Below are 18139 nucleotides of genomic sequence, written 5' to 3' on the forward strand. Positions count from 1 at the left end.
GCCCTCCTCACCGTGATGTAGCTGTAGGAGCAGTGAGGTGTGTGTGTGTGTGTCTCAGTGTTGTGTGTAAACTTGTTGGTTTTAATCGTCACAGTGGATCTGGAGTATTTATGTACGGACGGATCAGAACCAGTAACAAGAATCATCGTACCCTGGATCTGGAGAAGAAAGGCCACGCAGTGCAGGGCTGTTGAAAACGATGGGGGAAAGGGGAAAAGCGTGTGTGCACTTGGTGCAGGTGGGGTCACGCGTGCGTGCGGAGCTGCACTTCGTCACCTTCTGGGCCACTGCTGTGTTTACAGGCAGACTTTGCTGTATGTTTACAAGGGTGTTTGCAGAAAGCCAAAATCAAAATGCAGCTGGAGCAGTGACGGCAGTCCTGCCCAGGTGGAACGTGTTGCTGATGGTCACTATAAATTAAACTAACTGCACTACCTCTGGTGTGGCCTCTCCTTGTTTCCTCCCCCTGGTGCTGGGGAGGCTTTGGGGGAGAGCGGGGCCCTTAAACCTTCCTGCTCTGGGTTTTTCTGTCACCTTGGCGGCCGCTAAGAAGAGAGGGGATGGGAGAGCAGGCCTGTAAAATGAGAGCAGCGTGCCTGTGCCTCGGCTGGAATGTCTCCGTGCTTTTCAAGCCCCGGTGCCCAGCCTGAACCGAGGCCAGCTGGGGCAGAGCAGGGCTGCCTCGGCTGCTCCCTGCCCCGCTAAATCCCTGCTAACTTGCTGAACCAAGCACAGATGCAGGAATTACAAACTAAACCTTGATTAAACCTGGTTTTTGCGGATGCCCTTCCAATGGGGCTGAGGCAAACACGCTCTGCTCCAGGACAGAGCCCCCCCGGGCCGTGTTTACTCAGGCCTTTCCTGCAGGCTTGGAGCTGCCTGCGGGTTTTTTTTCCAAATGCGCAGGAGGAGCGGAAGGGAGGTTGCCGCGGGGTTTTGGGTTGATTGTGTTTTCGAAGCTGCTGCAGCTTGCTGTGCTTCCCGTCTCCTAATGTCTCGGGGATCGGGGAGGGCGAGGAGCGGGGTTGGGCAGCCTGAATTTGTCCCTGGAGCTGGAGGCTGCCTGCCCCGTGCAGGGAGGTGGTTCCCCCGCTGCTCTGGGTGCCAGCTGTGTCCAGGGGCTGCTCTCCCCTTTCACCCCTTGCACCGCTCCCAGAGCGAGCTCCTCGCGTGCAATCCAAATATTTCCGCCCGTTTCCATAGCTCTGCTTGGCTGCTTTCAGGGCTGGGAGGCAACGCGGCCACCCCCTGCTCCTGGCTGCTAGGGCAGGACCTGGCCGCGGCCCCGGGCAGTGCAGGGGAGGCCCTGGGGAGCCCTGGCCTCATTTCGGAGGAGCCCTGAGCTTGTCCCTGTCCAGGAGCAGGTGTCGGGGCTGTCCCTTGAGCCCGGCTCTGCCCTGGGAAGCGCCCACGGCGCTGTGGGTGGGTGCCCTCCCGCAGCCCCCACGGGAGACGGGCGGCCCAGGAGGGCACCCGCACCCCCTCCCGGCGTGGCTTCACGTTCGTGCACCCGATGGAGACCAAGCACAGGGACGTGGCCGCCGGGCTGCCCCCGCCTCCTTCCTTCCCCGTCTTCTCCCCGACCCCCGGGGCCAGCCGAAGCCTCACCCGCCCCGGGCAGGGCAGCGGGGGCGGCCCCGGTCGCCCGCCCGGTGACCCCGGGGCTCGGAGGGGGGGGCTCGGGCCGCTTCCCCCGCCCGCTGCCCGGTCTCGCAGTGCCCTCTTCAGGCCGGAGCTGCCGCTGCTCGGGGGCTCCCGCTGCACGGCTGCCCCCAGCCCCGCTCGGTGCCGGTGCCGGTGCCGGTGCCCCCCTCCCGGCCCGGTACCGCCGCAGCCCGGCTCAGCCCGCGGGTGTGGAGCAGGCGGGGTAGAAAACGTAACCTTTATTTATGAGAACCAGAACAATGCGGGCACCGGTGCCAGCCCCGGCCCTGCCCGGCCGCTCCCACGGCTGCAGACGAAGCCCCGGGAACTCCCCCGGTCCTGGTCCCGGTCACGGGACCCCCCCCCCGCGCAGCCCCCGGCCGCTGGGACTGAGCGGGCCCCCGGTGCCTTCCCCGTGGCTGTGCCCAGCAGCGCAGCAAGCAAAGCCCCGAGCCCCCCACCCCGAGCCCCCTCCTTGGGGCCATCCTATGGCAAAGCTGCTCCAAGCAGCTGCAGGCTGAGCACCCCGGTGCTGAGCCCCCCGGGGCCCACTCCCGGGGCTCCTCCGGTTTGGGGCTGCCGGCACTGCCCTCACCGGGACGCCGGTTCCCAGCCAAGCCCCGCTGGCCGTACCCAATGTCCGAGCTGCTGCTGCCCGGTGGCACGGCCGCCCTCAGCTCAGCACCTCCCGGGCCACTTCCCGGGGGGCCAGCACCGGTTTCCCCCCCGGCTCAGCCTCCCCGGGCTGCGGGCAGGGGCAGCGCAGCGTGCAGGAGGCCACCAGCACCAGCTCCTCGTCTCCTTCAGGGCCAACTGGGGGCTCCGCATCCTCCTCCGCCTGCTCCGACGCTGCCAGCCCGACGGCCGCGTCCGGCCCCAGGGCCAACCAGGGGTGCTGGAGGCACTGCTGGGCCTGCGCCCGCTCCCTGCGGGCAGAGGGGGACGGTCACCGCGGCCCCACGGCTCCCCCAGCCCCGTGGCTCCAGCCGTGATGCCCGGGCGGGTACCTGGGGTCCCGGATGAGCAGCGAGCGGAGGAAGTCGACAGCCAGCGGGGAGATGCCCTGGAAGAGCTCGGCCGGGTACCGCACGTTCACCTGGGCGATGTTGAGGAACGTCTCCTGCTTGCTGTCCCCCAGGAAGGGCGACTCGCCCGTCAGCATGACGTAGGTCAGCACCCCCACGCTCCTGCGGAGAGCGGGCGCTGAGCCGGGGGGCACGGCCAGGGGGCACGGCTGCAGCCTGAACCTCACAGGGACCCGGGGACGTGCTGGTTTGGGACCGCGGGGACGTCACCAGCACGATGTGGCTACTCCCAAGCCATCCCCAAGAGCTCAGCCCAGCTCCCACGGAGGACGCAGGCGACCGCGGCGCTTCCCAGCAGGGTCGGGGTGCGCGGACGCCCCTTACCACATGTCGGTGGCCGTGCTGATGGGCTCGTAGCTGAGGACCTCTGGAGCTGCAGGGAGCAAGGGGGGAGCTCAGAGGGGCCCAGCGCAGCAGAGCCCGGTGCAGGATTAGCCCCACCGTGGCGCTTACCCACGTACTCCGGCGTGCCCAGGATCTCCCGCACCTCCTGCACCGCATCCACCCGCCGCGAGAGCCCGAAGTCCACGATGCGGATGTCACCCGGGGGGCTGCTGCGGGTCAGCAGGATGTTCTGGGGCTGACGGGCAGGGGACAGCATCAGCGTGGTCCTGCTTCCACCCCAGCCCCTGCCCGCAGCCCCCAGCCCCAGGCCGGTACCTTGAGGTCGAGGTGGACGACGCCGTGCCGGTGCAGGAAGGCCACGCCGCTCAGGATCTGCCGCAGCAGGCGCACGACGTCCTTCTCGGTGAAGGCTTCGTCCTCCTCGGCCACGCACTGGTGGAAGATCTCCCCGCCGGCGGCGCTGGGAGCGGAGCCACGCGGTGAGGGGCCGGCGGAGGGGGCAAAGACCCCACGCAGCCACCGGTGGGGGCACGGCCCCGGGGACGAGCCCGGTGCAAAGCCCCGGGATGCCGTGCGAGGCAGCCAAGCACGGCTCTGCGGGCAGGATGTGGCCGGGGCTCGGCGGCTGGGGCCGGGTGAGAAGCGGGGCTGGAAGCGTTTCCCAGGCGAGCGCCGGCTCCGGACTCACCACTCGAGCACCAGGACGATCTCGCGGGGCGTCTCGTAGACGGCGTGCAGGCCGATGACGTGGGGGCTGGCGGCCGCCATCTCCAGCACCGCGACCTCGTGGAGGATGTCGGGCCGGCAGTCCTCGCCCTGCCGCCGCTTCCGCAGGAACTTGGCAGCGAACTCTCTGCCCGTCGCCTTCTCCACGCACTTCTTCACCACCGCGAACTTGCCCCTGCGCAGGGAGGGCCGTCAGCGGGGCGCCCCGGGGATGGGGGCGAGCAGGGACCCCTGGGCCCCGGGTCCAGCATCACTGCTCGGGGCGATGGAGCGGGGCATCGCGTCTGAAAATCAGAGGCTGTGCCCCACGGGGACCCCGCTGCCCACGCAGGACCCAGTGCTGCGGGAGGGCCATCAACCCACGAGCCACCCCATGCCCCGTAGGGCCCCTCCAGTGGTGCCAGTCCTCGCAGCCACAAGTGTCACGAGCCAGCAGGCCTCAGCTGCGGGGCTGCCTGGGAGGCTCGGCCTCCCTCTCTGCCACCGGAAAGCACAGACCCGGCTCCGTCGGCCCGGCAGAAACCACACGGCGCTGCTGAGCGAGGCGCTGCGGGGCCCCCAGCCCCTGCCTCTCACCTGCCACAGGAAGCGCAGGCGTACCCAAAATGGCAGTTCCGCAGCTGCTGGCCCCAAAATTTCGGCATCGGTGCGAGCAGCGCGGAGGCCTCCGGGGCTTTGGGGAGGGCACGGTGTGCAGGGGTGCGTGGAAGCACGCTGCCGGTCGCAGCTCGAGCACGCGGCGCTGCCAGGAGCTGGGCACCGGGCAGGAGAGGACCCAGCTGCCTGCGGGTCCCTGGGGGGCACTGGGGAACCCCAGGACCCCCGCTGCGGGCAGAGCCCCGGCACCCTCGGTGCCCCCAGTTGTAGGGCTGGGACCTGTCCCCGTCCCCAGAGAAATGGGGAACCGGGGGTGGATTCTCAGAAGAGCGGAGGCGATGCCGGCCCGAGGCCCCGCAGGTGGTGACGACACCGCAGGCTCTTGGCAAACGCTTCCTGCGCTGGTGGGAACCGCTGCGGCCACCCGGGGGGGTGCCAGCTGAGGGGTCCCCCCCCCCGCTATGTGCCCCTCCAACAGCCCCCGGGCTGGCTGTCAGCCCTTCCACCGGCAGGGCTGGGGCTGAGCGAGGTGCCCAGGAGGGTGAGGGGGGCAGGACGCACGGGGTGCCGGGCCCTTTGCTGCCCTTTTGCAGGCCGGACCCCCTGCCCCAAAGCCTGGGCACCCAGCGTGGGTGCGGGGAGGGTCCCGGGGCTGCCCCTCGGCCCCTTCCTGCTCCCAGCTGAGCCCCGAGCCCAGCTCCTGCCCGTCCGGGCTGCCAGGACCCTGCAGCGTCCCTGGTGCAGCTGAGCCTCCTGCACCCTGCTGTGTCCCCACTGCACCCCTGCTGCAACTCTGCTGTGCCCCCCCCACACCCCTGCTGCGTCCCCCCCGCACCCCTGCTGCGTTTCCCCCTGCATTTGTGCCCCCCTACATCCCCCCCTGCATCTGACCCCCCCCGCACCCTGCTGCATCCCTGCTACACCCCTGCTGCACCTGCGCTGCATCCCCCGGCACCCTGCTGCTCCCCCCCCGCTCCCCCCAGCACCCCCCAGCCCCCCCGAGCCCCCACGCTCCCCGCACCCCCCCCCCCAGCACCCCCAGCACCCAGACCCGTGCCCCCACACCCCGGTGCGCCCCCACCCGCTCCTACCTGCCCAGCTCCCCGCCCAGCAGCGCGAAGCCCTCTCCGAAGGGCTCGGTGCGGATCGGGCTCCGGGGCCCGGCCAGCATCCCCGGGCGGCTCATCCTGCCCCGGGAACGGCACAGCCGCTGCGCCCGGGCCCGCGGCTCCCGGCGCAACGGGGGAAGCGCAGCCGGAGCGCGCTCCCTCCTCCCCCGGGGGGCGGCCCCGCGGCCGGGCCCTCCCCCGCCCCGCCGCGGGTCCCGGGGTCCCGGAGCAGCGCCCGGCCGGGGAGCCGCGGGGACCGGGGGGGCTCCGCGGGGAGGGGGGGGAGGGGGCGAGCGGGGCCGACCGGGACCGGGACCGGGCCGGTTCCGCCTCTCCCGGGGGTGCCCAGCCCCGGCGGTGCCCGCGGGGCGCCCGCACCACGACCACGGTCCCGGCCCCGGTCCCACCGGGTACCGGGCACCGGGCGGGGCAGGGCGGAGCGGGCCCGGTGCGGGAACCCAGCGCCGGTACCGGCACCGGGGAGGATGCTCGGGCCCCGCCCACTGCCGCGACCACGCCCCCTTTCATGACCACGCCCAGCGCCGCGACCACGCCCAGTGCCACGCCCGCGCCCATTGCAATGACCGCACTCACCGCCGTGACCGCGCCCACCGCCGTGACCACGCCCACTGTCACCACCGCGTCCCATACGCCGACCACGCCCACTCCCGTGGCCACGCCCACCTCCCTTGACCACGCCCGCCGCCGCCACGCCCTCAGCCTCGACCCCGCCCACCTCCCCGGCCCGCCCACCTCCCCGGCCCCACCCCGGCCCCCTTTTCTCCGATTGGCCGCGCCGCGGCCCCGCCCCTCAGCCGGCGGCGCGGATTGGCGGAGCGGGACGTCGCTCAGGGCCAGGCAGCGCGGCCATGGCGGGGCCGCTGCGGGTGGCGGCGCTGGCGGCGCTGCTGCTGCTGGCGGCGGCGGCGGTGCGGGCCCCGGTACCGGAGCGGCGGCAGGAGGCGGCGGTGCGGGCCCTGGCTCGGCGCCTCCTCGGCCCCCGGGCCGCCGCCGCCGTGGCGCTGTCGGTGGACGGGGCGCTGGCGGCGGGCGGCCCCGACGCGTACCGGCTGCTGTCGCCGCCCGGTGCCGCCGTGGCCGTGGCCGTGACCGGTTCCAGCGGCGTGGCGGCCGCCGCCGGGCTGTACCGCTACCTGCGGGACTTCTGCGGCTGCCACCTCTCGTGGGCCGGGGCGCAGCTCCGCCTGCCCGAGCCCCTGCCGCGGGTACCGGCCGAGATCCGCGTCGCCACCCCCAACCGGTACCGGGGCTGCGCACCGGGACGGGGCGGGACGGGACGGCACGGGACGGGGGGTGGTGGTGCGGGGGGTACCGGGGGGCTCCGTTACTGCACCAGGCTCCCCGGTGCAACCGGTGCACGGGGCTCCCGGGGCTCTGTTACTGCCCTGGGTGCTGAAGGTGCAGGGGGGGCACCGGGGGCTCCATTAACGCACCGGGTGCTGGGGCCTCCGTTAGTGCACCGGGCTCCCCGGTGCTGCCGGTACCTGGGGGCACCGGGGGCTCCGTTAATGCACCGGGCTCCCTGATGCTACCGGTTCATGGGGCTCCCAGGGGGCTCTGTTACTGCTCTGGCTGCTGAAGGTGCAGGGGGGCACCGGGAGCTCCGTTAATGCACCAGGTCTCCCAAATGCTACCGGTGCACGGGGCTCCGTTAACGCACCGAGTGCTGCCGGTGTGTGGGAGCCTTGGGGACCCCATTAACGCACCGGTCCCCTGGGCGCGGGGGCACCCTGGGGGCTCTGTTCCTGTCCCGGCTCCCCCCAGTGCTGCTGACGTCCGTACGGGGGGGGCTCTGCCGGTGCCCTTCGTGCCACGGGTCAGCCCGTCCGTGCCAGCTCGGGCACGGAGCCGGGCACCGCTCACACCTCGTTAGCCCGGGACAAAAGGCTCTCGCCCTTACGTAATGGGGGAGGCAGCGGGGGGCCGGGGCCCCCCCCGTCCTTGTGTCAGCACCCCTTCGCTCTGCCCCAGGTACCGCTACTACCAGAACGTCTGCACCCAGAGCTACTCCTACGCCTGGTGGGACTGGGCGCGCTGGGAGCGGGAGATCGACTGGATGGCGCTGAGCGGCATCAACCTGGCGCTGGCTTTCGTGGGGCAGGAGTTCGTCTGGCAGCAGGTGGAGTATCCCCGGGGCCGGGGGGCTGCAACGGGGCCGTGGTGGGCGTCGGGCAGGGGGGAGCTGACGGCCGGGCTGCCCGCAGGTCTACCTGTCCCTGGGTCTGAACCAGTCGGAGATCGACGCCTACTTCACGGGGCCGGCGTTCCTGGCGTGGAACCGCCTGGGGAACCTCCACGGCTGGGCAGGGCCGCTGCCACGCGCCTGGCACCTCAAGCAGCTCTATCTGCAGGTACCGGGGGGGGATCTCATCCTGCTCCGCCGTGCTGGGGTGGTGCTGGGTGCGGACTTCTTTCTCCCGGGGCCCAGAGACCCCCCGTAGGGCCCGGGGCTCCTCTCCCGTCGCTCCTCTTCCTCCCTCCTCTTCCTCTCTCCCAGTACAGGATCGTGGAGAGGATGCGCTCGCTGGGCATGATCACGGTGCTGCCGGCCTTCGCCGGCCACGTGCCGCAGGGGGTTCTCCGGTACGTGCGGCTGCGCTCACAGACCCCAAAGGTCCTTGAGCTCCCTGCCCAGTGGGTCCTGGCTCCGGGTCCCACCTTCGGGCAGCACCGGGCACCCCTGGGGGCTCTCGTGCAGCGTGCCCAGCGCGCGGTCCCGTCCTGCTTCTGATCCCCGTCCCTGCCCTCCGGCTCAGGGTCTTCCCGCGTGTGAACGCCACTCGCCTCGGGGGCTGGAGCCACTTTGATTGCACCTACTCCTGCACCTACCTGCTGGACCCCGAGGACCCCATGTTCCAGGTGATCGGCACCCTCTTCCTGAAGGAGCTGATCAAGGAGTTCGGCACCGACCACATCTACAGCGCCGACACCTTCAACGAGATGAGCCCGCTGTCCTCCGACCCCACCTATCTCTCGAGGGTCAGCAACGCCGTCTTCAGGTCAATGACGGGAGGTAGGTCCGGGCTGGGGCCGCGTGGGGGCACTGAGCTTAGGCAGACCCCCAAAGACTTCCATAAGAGGGTGGCAGTGGGGTCTGGGGGTGCTCCCCATGCCTCACCCCGTGTCTCTGTCCCCAGCCGACCCCGAGGCGCTGTGGCTGATGCAGGGCTGGCTCTTCCAGCACCAGCCGGACTTCTGGCAGCCGGCGCAGGTGCGGGCGCTGCTGCACGGCGTGCCCCTGGGCAGGATGATCGTCCTCGACCTCTTTGCCGAGTCCAAGCCCGTCTACCCGTGGACGGAGTCCTTCTACGGGCAGCCCTTCATCTGGTGCATGCTGCACAACTTCGGCGGCAACCACGGCCTCTTCGGCACCGTGGAGGCCATCAACCGCGGCCCCTTCGAGGCTCGCCGCTTCCCCAACTCCACCATGGTGGGCACGGGGCTGGCGCCCGAGGGCATCGAGCAGAACGACGTGGTGTACGAGCTGATGAACGAGCTGGGCTGGCGCCACGAGCCCCTCGACCTCCCCGCCTGGGTGTCCCGCTACGCCCAGCGCCGCTACGGCGCCCCCAACGCCGCCGCCTCCTCCGCCTGGCGCCTGCTCCTCCGCAGCGCCTACAACTGCACGGGCGTCTGCGTCAACCACAACCGCAGCCCCCTGGTGCGCCGCCCGTCCCTGCACATGGACGCGCGGCTCTGGTACAACGCCAGCGACGTCTACGAGGCTTGGAGGCTGCTGCTGAGCGCCGGCGCCGCGCTGGGCTCCAGCCTCACCTACCGCTACGACCTGGTGGACGTCACGCGCCAGGCGGTGCAGCAGCTGGTGGGCGACTACTACCTGAGCATCCGCGGCGCCTTCCAGAGCCGCGCGCTGCCGGAGCTGCTGACGGCCGGCGGCGTGCTGGTGTACGACCTGCTGCCCGAGCTCGACAGCCTCCTCTCCAGCCACGGCCTCTTCCTCCTGGGCCGCTGGCTGGAGAGCGCCCGCGCCGCGGCCACGAGCGACCGGGAGGCCGAGCTGTACGAGATGAACGCCCGCAACCAGGTGACGCTCTGGGGACCGAGCGGGAACATCCTGGATTACGCCAACAAGCAGCTGGGGGGGCTGGTGCTGGATTATTACGGCGTCCGCTGGAGCCTCTTCGTCTCTCTCCTGGTGGAGAGCCTCAACTCGGGCAGCCCCTTCCACCAGGACCAGTTCAACCAGGCTGTCTTCCAGGTGGAGAGGGGCTTCATCTACAACAAGAAGCGTTACCCTACGACGCCCGTCGGCGACACGCTGGAGATCTCCAGGAAGCTTTTCCTCAAATACTACCCCGGGGCTATGAAGCGGAGCCGGGCTGGGCCAGCGTGATTTGGGGCCGTGCCTCTCGGAGCCTCCCCCAGGAGGGAGGGCAGAGACCCCGCGTCCTCACGCATCGAGGCTCCCGCAGCTCCTCGCCTGATCACCGTGTCCCTCCCTGACTGCCGTGTCCCGGCAGTGCTGGAATGAAGGCGCAGAGCCCTGCTGGGACCAGGCTGTGTGCTTTGTTTGTGGGGGCAAGATGAGCCCCGGAGGGGGCTGGTGGCCAGCTGTGGGGCAGGCTGTGCTCCAGGGACCGCTGCTGCGCCGTGCTCAGCCCTGACGGCCCCTCCTGGCTGCCCCACACCCGCCCCACTGGAGCTGAGCCGCCCCACGGCAGGGAGCAAGGAGGCAGGGCTCTCTGCTGCCCCGCTGGCCACTCGGTGGGACCTGGGACGGTGCAGAGGGACAGAGGACAAACGGACACAGGGGCTGGCATGTCCCCCCCAGGACAAGCACCTGGCCAAGCAGCAGGGAGCCAGCCTTGCCCCGTGGCTTGTGCCCCCTGGCTCCCCTCCTGGTGGGGTGGCCAGCCGCCGAGCTTGGTTCCTGTGGCACTGAAGGAGCCTTGGCGGTTTTCTGCGGTGATGCTGGGGCTGGGCTCCTCAGGCCGGGCTTTTTCTGTGCCTTTTCTTTCCCTCGCTGGGGCTCGGGCCGAGGCTGCGTGGCCCTGGGTCTCTCTGGCCCCAGGCAGGATGGGGGCTCCAGCCTGCAGAGCTATTAAAGGCTTGGACACTGAGTGCTGTCAGGCTCCTCCGCTTCTCCCCAGCGTGCAATTTGTTTGAAATTTGGCAAGGGAGCAGCTCGCTGCTGGGATTTTTTTCCCCTGAGGGGGAAGAAAGCACGGCCAGCTGTGGGGCTGCTGCTCGGGGCTGTCCCCGGCTGGTGTGGAGCTCGGGGGCTGCCTTCCCCTGGTGCCCCCGCGCCTCCTCCCCAGGGTGGGATCCTGGCTCCGCCGCGGGGTCTTTATCTCGGCAGCTGCACCAGCATCAAGGCAGAGGGAGGCAGGTGGAGGGGCCTTGAGATAAGCGGGCAGACAAAACACGGAGGGGAAGAGGGAGGGAGGGGGCCCCTGCCCAGCCCTTTTAAACAGCGCAGCCCCCCCGGGCCCGGCACTGCCGCGGTGCCCATGGAGCAAACCGCGGTGCTGATCACCGGCTGCTCCTCGGGCATCGGGCTGGGGCTGGCCGCCCGCCTGGCAGCCGATCCCGCTCGCAGGTTCAAAGGTAAAGGGGCGATGCTGCGCCGCGGGGGGCCCGGCACCAAGGGGGTCTCCCCCCGCTGGTCCCTGGGGCGGCAGCGCTGCCCCGCGGCCCCGCTCTCTCCCCCAGTGTTCGCCACCATGCGCGACCTGGCCAAGGGCGAGCGGCTGCGGGAGCGGCTGGGGGGCGGCTGCCCCGAAACGCTGGAGCTGCTGCAGCTGGACGTCACCGACCCGCGCTCGCTGGCCGCCGCCGCGCGCCGGGTGCAGGGGCAGCGGCTGGACGTGCTGGGTACGGTTCTCACTGCCCCCCCCCGGGGGGCTCCCTGGGGATCAGCCGGGACCGGGTGCCAAATAATAGGATGAGCCAAGGTGGTCCTGCGTGGGGCTGGGGGGTGCTGCAGCCCTAAGGATGGGGTGGGATGGGTTTGGGGGTGCAGGGAGGAGAAGTGGGGTTTGGTCCCCGTGTCCCCATCCCCAATCCACCGCCCTGGTGCTGAGGGTGCCCAGCTCACGGGGGCCGTGCCCCGGCAGTGTGCAACGCGGGGGTGGGCCTGATGGGCCCCCTGGAGACGTGCTCCGAGCAGGCCATGAGGACGGTGTTCGAGGTGAACCTCTTCGGGGCCATCCGCACCATCCAGGCCTTCCTGCCCGCCATGAAGCGCCACAGGGCCGGCAGGATCCTCGTCACTGGCAGCGTCGGGGGGCTGCAAGGTGGGCGCTGCCTGGGGGGGGGGGCTGCGCTGGCTTGGTGGGGGGGGCGGGGGGAGCCCGGCTCTCAAAACACCGCTCTGCCCCAGGGGTGCCCTTCAATTCCGTGTACTGCGCCAGCAAATTCGCCGTGGAGGGGCTGTGCGAGAGCCTGGCCATCGTCCTGCGGCCCTTCAACATCCAGTGAGTGCCGGCGGCGGCGCGGGGAAGGGGCGCGAAGCCTGCGGCCGGAGGGGCTCGGGGCTGACGGCCCCCCCCGTGGGGCTGCTCCTTCCCGCAGCGTGACGCTGGTGGAGTGCGGGCCGGTCCACACGGGCTTCCTGCAGAACCTGCAGCGCGCCGACCCCGAGGGCAGCGAGCTGCAGGGGCTGGACGCCGACACGCAGCGCCTCTACCGCCGGTACCTGCGGCACTGCCGCGGCCTCTTCCGCGACGCGGCCCAGGAGGTGGAGGAGGTGCTGCAGGTAGGGTGGGATGGGGATGGGGATGGGGTGGGATGGGATGGGATGGGATGGGATGGTATGGAGGCTCGGGTCCAGGGCTGAGCCCTCTGCGGTGCCAGGTGTTCCTGGAGGCCATCGGCACCCCCTGCCCGCCCCTGCGCTGCGTCACCACCCAGCTCTTCGCCCCGCTGGCGCGCCTGAAGCTGGCCAGCCCCGACGGCTCCGACTACGTGCGGGCCATGCACGACTTCGTCTTCGGCCCCGATGAAGACGGCGGGGACCAGCCCTGAGCACCGGCGCCGGGAGAGCACCGGCGGCAGGGGATGGGTCCCCCCGTGCTGGCAATAAACCCCTGCTGCTGCCGCGCAGCTCCGGCTCCGTCCCTGCTGTTTGTGGGGCAGGACAGCACCGGCAGGGGGCAAGGATGGGTGGGTGGGTGGGTGGTGGGCATCGCCAGCTCTGGGTGGCTGGTACTGGGGCTCCAGTGTGTGTGGGGGGGAGGGCTCGAGTGGGGGGTATGGGGGATCAAGGGGGTAATAATGGGGCTGGCTGGACAGCCGGTACGGAGACTGGGAAGCCGGTACTGGGGCTGGGTGGGCAGCCGGTACTGGGGCTGGGCAGCTGGTACTGGGACTGGGAAGCCGGTACCGGGGCTGTTTTAGTGACTGGTACCGGGGCTCCAGCAGGCACTACCGGGGCTGTTTGAGCAGCCGATAGCGGGGTATGGGTGGCAGTACCGGGGCTCCAGCATGCAGTAGCGGGGTGGGTGGGCAGCCGGTACCGAGCCTCCGGCGGTGGCACCGGGCCTCCAGCGGCGGAACGGAGCCCCCAGCGGGCAGCACCGAGCCTGCAGCGGCGGCACCGAGCTTTCAACGGGCAGAACCGAGCCTGCAGCGGGCAGCCCCGGGGCTCTACCGGGCGGTCCCGGCCCCTCGCGTCCCCTCTGCCGCCCCAAACCCCCCCCCCCGGGGCGGCGATGCCGGCCTCGCTCCGCTGCCGGGGCGGCGCCGGGGCGGGCCGGTGACGCGTTCCGGGCGGGCTCCGTCTTCCGGCGGGGCCATGGCGCCGTTCCCGTCGGGGCTGCTGGTGCTGACGGCCCCGCTGGGCTCGGTACCGGGCCGGGCGGCGGCTGCTCTGGCGGCGGCGGCGGGGCTGGTGGCTGGGCCGCTCTACGTGCACCTGCAGCCGGGGCTGCTCCTGGGGGGCCCCGCGCCGCTCCCCGCCGCCCCGCCGCCGGCCCCGGCTCTGCTCCGGGCTTTGGCCGCCCTCTACTCGGCGGCGGCGGCGCACCGGGGGCTGGACGTGCGCGTCCTGCTGGGCCACGGGCACCGCCTGGCGGAGCCGCCCCGGGTCCTGCTGGCCGACGGGGGGGCCGGCGACGAGGGGCCGGTGAGCTTCGGGCTCCGGCAGCTGGCGGCCGCCGCTTACGGTTGCCCCCCCGGTTTACCGGCCCTGCTGCTGGACGGCCCCGACGGCCCCCGGGCGACCCCCGAGGGCTCCGAGGGGGAGCTGCCCGCCTACCCCGACGTGGTGGTCGGGGGCACCTTCGACCGGCTGCACGGTGCCCACCGGCTGCTGCTCAGCGCCTGCTGCCTCCTGGCCCGCCGGAGGCTCCTGGTCGGGGTGGCGGACGGGGAGCTGCTCCGCCGTGAGTGCTGCGGGGGCTGGCAGCGGGCTGCTGGGGCCGTGGGGAGGGTGCGGTGACGGCCCTGGGGGTAGGGGAGGTGGGAGAGGGTCGTGGGGGTTGGGGGGGGGTTGGGGGTGGTGGGGAGTTTGCCCCGTGAAAGCACCTGGGAAGCCTGGAGGGTCTTGGGGGGAGGCCGGTGGGAAGGGGGTTGAGGGTCCTGCACCCCAGTGTCCCTGCACCCCAGTGCCACCGCGGGTAGGGTGGCAGCGGGAGACCCACCGGGGTTTGGGGTGACAGTGGGAGACCCACCAGGATTTGGAGAAGGCAGGCCCCCGAACCCCAGGACAGGTTCCTCTCCCTCTCTCCCTTCCCACTTTCCATCGCCGCCCTGGAGCCGCGCGTCGCGGCCCCGCGCTCAGCCCCTCCGCCCTCACCCGTGCCCTGCAGACAAGGTGCTGAAGGAGCTGATCGAGTCCTACGAGCTGCGGGCCGCCAAGCTGCGCGAGTTCCTGGCGGACGTGAAGCCCTCGGTGCTTTATGACATTGTGCCCCTGGCCGACCCCTACGGCCCCGCGGTCACGGACCCCGAGCTGCGCTGCATCGTCGTCAGCGAGGAGACGCGCAAGGGCGGGGAGGCCGTGAACAAGAAGAGACTCGAGAATGTAATTTGGGGAGGGGGCTGAGACCTCCCAGCCCCACCGCCGCCTGCGGGGGCTGCCGGCGGCTCAGTGGGTGCCTTCTCCTGGCAGGGGCTCGCTGCGCTGGAGCTCTTTGAGATCCAGCTGATCAAGGACCCCGAGCACGGCCAGAACGAGGAGGAGAAGATCAGTTCCTCCAGCCTGCGGCAGAGGCTGCTTGGGACGCTGCTGCGGCCCCCGTGGGTGAGGGGAGAACACTCGGAGGGCTTATAATGGTGTTAGGGGTCCGGAGGGGCTGTCGGACCCAGGAATGGGCTGGACCCCACTCCTGGCTTTGGGAAGCGTCCCTAAAGATGCCCGTGGTGCTCCTGGCCTGAACTCCTGGCTCTTGGTGTGGAGCAGGTCTGGGTGAAATATGGGGCAGAAAGCAGGCGCTGGTCGGGGTTTGCCCCGGTGCCCATTTGGGTGAGTTACGGGGTGAAAGCTTGATGCCCCTGTGAAGTTGGGGAGCTGCAGGGGTGGCAGCCTGGGCTGCTGGAGCCAGCCCGTGCCCTGCCGCAGAGGGGACATTTGGAGGTCTGCCTGCCTGGCTTCGGCGTGTCCCAGCCCCGAGGAAGGACAAGCCCCTGCTCTGCAGGGCCGGGAGCTGCCACGATGCCCGCGGGATCCTCGTGCGCCACCCCCCCGCCTGACAGCAGCCCCCGTCCCCGCAGGAAGCCCCCACCTTGCCGTCTCGCCCCTATGTGATCGGCCTGACCGGAGGCACCGGGAGCGGCAAAACTTCCATCGCCAGGCTCCTGGGGCAGCTCGGAGCCTTCCTCATCGACGCCGACAAGCTGGGCCACGCCGTCTACCTCCCCGGGGGCCCTGCCTACGAGCGGGTGGTGGCGGCGTTTGGGGCAGGTAGGGCTATGTGGGGACGGCGGGGTGGTCCCGGCGGGGCAAAGTTTTCCCCGAGTCCTCCGTGCCCCGTGTCGGGGCTGCTTTAAAGTGGCTGGTTTGGAAGCCTGGGCTGAGTTGCTGCGTGTCCGTTCTTTTCTGGAGTGTGATAAGGAGATCTTGGGTCAGATCCTGCACCGTGGGGCCCTTTAGAGTCCTGTGCTGAAGTCCTGCTCTGCCCCGTGGGCCTAATCGTACCACAGCGGCATCAGCTGGGTTCATCCCGTCCCAAACACGTTCCCCTTCTGTCTTACAGAAATCTTGAACGAAGACGGGACGATTAACAGGAAAGTCCTTGGGGCCAAAGTGTTTGGAAACCAGGTAAAAGCAGCGCGGGGAATGTCAATATTTAATCTCCCGAGCAAAGAGCTCTCCCTCTGTGCCGGGGCTTTTTGGTCTGCAGCCCTTTGAGCTGCTGCCACGTTCCTGACCGTATTCCTGGCAGCGTGGATGGTGAGGGCAGGACATGGAGATCGCTTCTCCGTCGCCGCGTCAGCAGTCGTGCAGGACGTGCCCCCGGCACCCCTGGCAGCTGCTGCTGCTGCTTCCCAAGCCCCGCTTCCCGCTGTCCTTCACCCAGCGCCGAGCCAAAGCCGTGCCGTGCACGTCACCCGTGCTCTCTGGCCGTTAGGGGACTTGGACCCGCGGCAAGTGGGGCTCGGTGACGCCGCAGCTGAACGTGAGCCTCCGCTCGCTGGTGCTGCCACAGCCCAGGCGTGAAGGCTTCTCCTGAGGGTCCCTCGGGGGCTGCCGGGTCCCACGGGGATGCTGCTGTGCAAGGGTGGCTCTGCAAAGTGCTTCTTGTGCTGGAATTCTGCCATGCCCGGCAGAGCAGGGATGGGAAAGGGAAAAGAGCCCCCAGCCCGTCGGTAGGCGCGAGAGCCTTTAGCCCAGCGTCTCCCCCGGTGTCCTCTGGGACCGCTTTCTGCCCCCAGCGTTTCCCTCGTTAGCCCCCCAGGAGCTCTGAAAGCCGGCTGCTGACCCCGCCGTGGTTCCTTTCCAGGAGCGGCTGAAGAGCCTCACGGACATCGTGTGGCCTGAGATAGCCCGGCTGGTCAGGAAGGAGATTGGGGAAGCCGATGCTCAAGGTAACTGGGACGTGAAAACTGGGCGTTCAGTCCTGTGCTGCACACCGGGTCCCCCAGCCCCCGGGGAGTCTGCTGCTCTGAGCAGCGCTGTGAGGATTTCCCATGCTCGGCCCCTGCATTTTGCTGGGGATTTTCACTACTGCTAGCGCATTTCCAAGCAAATCCTGGGCAAGGAGCTGGACTTCACACGAGCTTCCTGCTCTGAAGTAGGGCGGAGATCGCTTTCTCTCTCCCAAGTGACTCCGAGTTCATTTTTGGTGTAACGCCCCTGCAGTGAGCACGGCGTGTGCTGCCTCTGGGAGCAGAACCTCTCCAGCTCCCGGGGGCTTGACGGGCATTGGGCTGCGGGCATCGGCTTGCGGTGCCCAGAGGGCACCTGCCCTCCCTGGTACAGGGCATTTAGGCAAACGCAGCCCCTGAACGCAGCACGAGGAGTGCTTGTGCTGCCCTGCGTGGCCAGTAGCGACGAGCGATGGCCTCGTTCCGCAGGAAAAGCCGTGTGCGTGCTGGATGCTGCCGTGCTGCTGGAGGCTGGCTGGCAGGAGATGGTGCACGAGGTGTGGACGGCCGTCATCCCCGAGGAGGAGGTGGGTGGTGCCCTGCTGGCCGCGGCTGGCTCCTGGTGGATGTTCCCCGCTCCCCCCAACCCCGGAGCCCCTGAGTGTCCCCCCCCCCCCGCGGTCCCCCCAGGCTGTGAAGCGCATCATGGACAGGGACGGGCTGAGCGAGGAGGCTGCGCGCAGCCGGCTGCGGAGCCAGATGAGCAACAGCCAGAGGGTGGAGCAGTCGCAGGTGGTGCTGTGCACGCTGTGGGAGCCCGACGTCACCCGCAAGCAGGTGAGCTGCTGGACACCGGGCTGGGGGCTGCCCCGGGGTGGCGAGGGGGGACCCCAACCCCTTGCTAGAGACCGGGACGGGGACCGGAGGGCTGCGTGGTGGGGCTCACCCGCGAGGCTGCCTCTGGGTGTGGGACAAGGGATGAATTCGGGGTTGTGAATGCAGCAGGGCAGGAACAGAAGGTATGGGAGCCCTTTGTGCGGTGTTCGTGCCTCTGACGATCGTTCCCCGGCAGGTGGAGAAGGCCTGGGACCTCCTGCAGCAGCGCATGAGCCACGCGCCCGCGGCTGGATCGCCGTCCTCCTAACGGCCCCGCGGGGCACCCGTGCCTCGAGCAGCGGTGGGACGTGGGGCGAGGGCAGAGCCGTCGTGAGCCGGGTGCGAAGGGGCTGGGGCTGACCCCCCCCCTCCCCCCTGCTGCATCCCCACCCCGCAGAGGGGCCGGGAGCACCCTGCCCTGCTGCTGCCGCCGGACACCGTGACCCCAGGAGCGGGAATGAGCTGGAATTGCTGCAGCGGCGCCTTGGGCCAAAGGGCTGAGCCCCCGCTGGCGCCTGCACCTCCCGAGAGCGGGGGGCACCGCCTGAAGCCAACCCCAAAGGGCTGGGGACAGGCCCTGGGCACTGTGAACCCGTCCCCGTGTGACAGTTAAAGAGCAGTTTTCCTTGGCAGTGTCTGTGGGGTGTTTTTGTCCCCTTTGCCAGCCGTTCACCCAGGGGCTGACCCCACCGCCGCCACCCCGGGGGCTTTTTCCCCGCTCGTAGGGGGCAGCAGCCCCCTGGGGTG

The 18139-nt window shown here is 70.3% G+C and overlaps 4 protein-coding genes across 4 annotated transcripts; 3 read left to right on the plus strand and 1 right to left on the minus strand.

Annotated features, from left to right (window-relative positions):
* Positions 1-2149: 2149 nt before the first annotated feature.
* On the minus strand, positions 2150-5583 carry LOC118259164 (serine/threonine-protein kinase 17A-like). Its single transcript, XM_035568498.1, has 7 exons — positions 5489-5583; positions 3763-3975; positions 3390-3534; positions 3183-3309; positions 3054-3102; positions 2652-2831; positions 2150-2570 (listed from the first exon to the last, which is right to left on the minus strand). The coding sequence occupies exons 1-7, from the start codon at positions 5581-5583 to the stop codon at positions 2318-2320; spliced, it is 1062 nt and encodes a 353-aa protein (XP_035424391.1). The 3' UTR covers positions 2150-2317.
* Positions 5584-6375: 792 nt separating this feature from the next.
* NAGLU (N-acetyl-alpha-glucosaminidase) lies at positions 6376-10608 on the plus strand. The gene is made up of 6 exons (XM_035568515.1): positions 6376-6767; positions 7499-7646; positions 7732-7878; positions 8025-8110; positions 8284-8540; positions 8665-10608. Exons 1-6 carry the CDS (start codon positions 6376-6378, stop codon positions 9879-9881), a joined length of 2247 nt encoding a protein of 748 aa, XP_035424408.1. The 3' UTR covers positions 9882-10608.
* Positions 10609-10989: 381 nt separating this feature from the next.
* Positions 10990-12514, plus strand: HSD17B1 (hydroxysteroid 17-beta dehydrogenase 1). Its single transcript, XM_035568516.1, has 6 exons — positions 10990-11095; positions 11201-11362; positions 11605-11784; positions 11871-11964; positions 12062-12245; positions 12344-12514. The coding sequence occupies exons 1-6, from the start codon at positions 10999-11001 to the stop codon at positions 12512-12514; spliced, it is 888 nt and encodes a 295-aa protein (XP_035424409.1). The 5' UTR covers positions 10990-10998.
* A 769-nt stretch (positions 12515-13283) lies between these two features.
* On the plus strand, positions 13284-18019 carry COASY (Coenzyme A synthase). The gene is made up of 10 exons (XM_050715435.1): positions 13284-13334; positions 13494-13872; positions 14299-14513; positions 14601-14732; positions 15203-15392; positions 15685-15749; positions 16432-16516; positions 17006-17103; positions 17207-17353; positions 17589-18019. The coding sequence occupies exons 1-10, from the start codon at positions 13284-13286 to the stop codon at positions 17658-17660; spliced, it is 1434 nt and encodes a 477-aa protein (XP_050571392.1). The 3' UTR covers positions 17661-18019.
* Positions 18020-18139: the final 120 nt, after the last annotated feature.

This window comes from Cygnus atratus, chromosome 25 (genome assembly GCF_013377495.2).
Source record: "Cygnus atratus isolate AKBS03 ecotype Queensland, Australia chromosome 25, CAtr_DNAZoo_HiC_assembly, whole genome shotgun sequence".
Taxonomy (NCBI): Eukaryota; Metazoa; Chordata; class Aves; order Anseriformes; family Anatidae; genus Cygnus; species Cygnus atratus.

Coding starts and splice junctions, on each gene's coding strand:
- NAGLU (XM_035568515.1), top strand. CDS start 6,376: ATGGCGGGGCCGCTGCGGGTGGCGGCGCTGGCGGCGCTGCTGCTGCTG. Junction 7,879..8,024: donor TCAAGCAGCTCTATCTGCAG/GTACCGGGGGGG, acceptor CCTCTCTCCCAG/TACAGGATCGTGGAGAGGAT. Junction 8,541..8,664: donor CTTCAGGTCAATGACGGGAG/GTAGGTCCGGGC, acceptor CTCTGTCCCCAG/CCGACCCCGAGGCGCTGTGG.
- LOC118259164 (XM_035568498.1), bottom strand. CDS start 5,583: ATGAGCCGCCCGGGGATGCTGGCCGGGCCCCGGAGCCCGATCCGCACC. Junction 3,310..3,389: donor TCGTCCACCTCGACCTCAAG/GTACCGGCCTGG, acceptor CCTGCCCGTCAG/CCCCAGAACATCCTGCTGAC. Junction 2,832..3,053: donor AGCACGGCCACCGACATGTG/GTAAGGGGCGTC, acceptor CGCTCTCCGCAG/GAGCGTGGGGGTGCTGACCT.
- HSD17B1 (XM_035568516.1), top strand. CDS start 10,999: ATGGAGCAAACCGCGGTGCTGATCACCGGCTGCTCCTCGGGCATCGGG. Junction 11,363..11,604: donor GCAGCGGCTGGACGTGCTGG/GTACGGTTCTCA, acceptor GTGCCCCGGCAG/TGTGCAACGCGGGGGTGGGC. Junction 11,785..11,870: donor CAGCGTCGGGGGGCTGCAAG/GTGGGCGCTGCC, acceptor GCTCTGCCCCAG/GGGTGCCCTTCAATTCCGTG.
- COASY (XM_050715435.1), top strand. CDS start 13,284: ATGGCGCCGTTCCCGTCGGGGCTGCTGGTGCTGACGGCCCCGCTGGGC. Junction 13,873..14,298: donor GGACGGGGAGCTGCTCCGCC/GTGAGTGCTGCG, acceptor CGTGCCCTGCAG/ACAAGGTGCTGAAGGAGCTG. Junction 17,354..17,588: donor CCGACGTCACCCGCAAGCAG/GTGAGCTGCTGG, acceptor GTTCCCCGGCAG/GTGGAGAAGGCCTGGGACCT.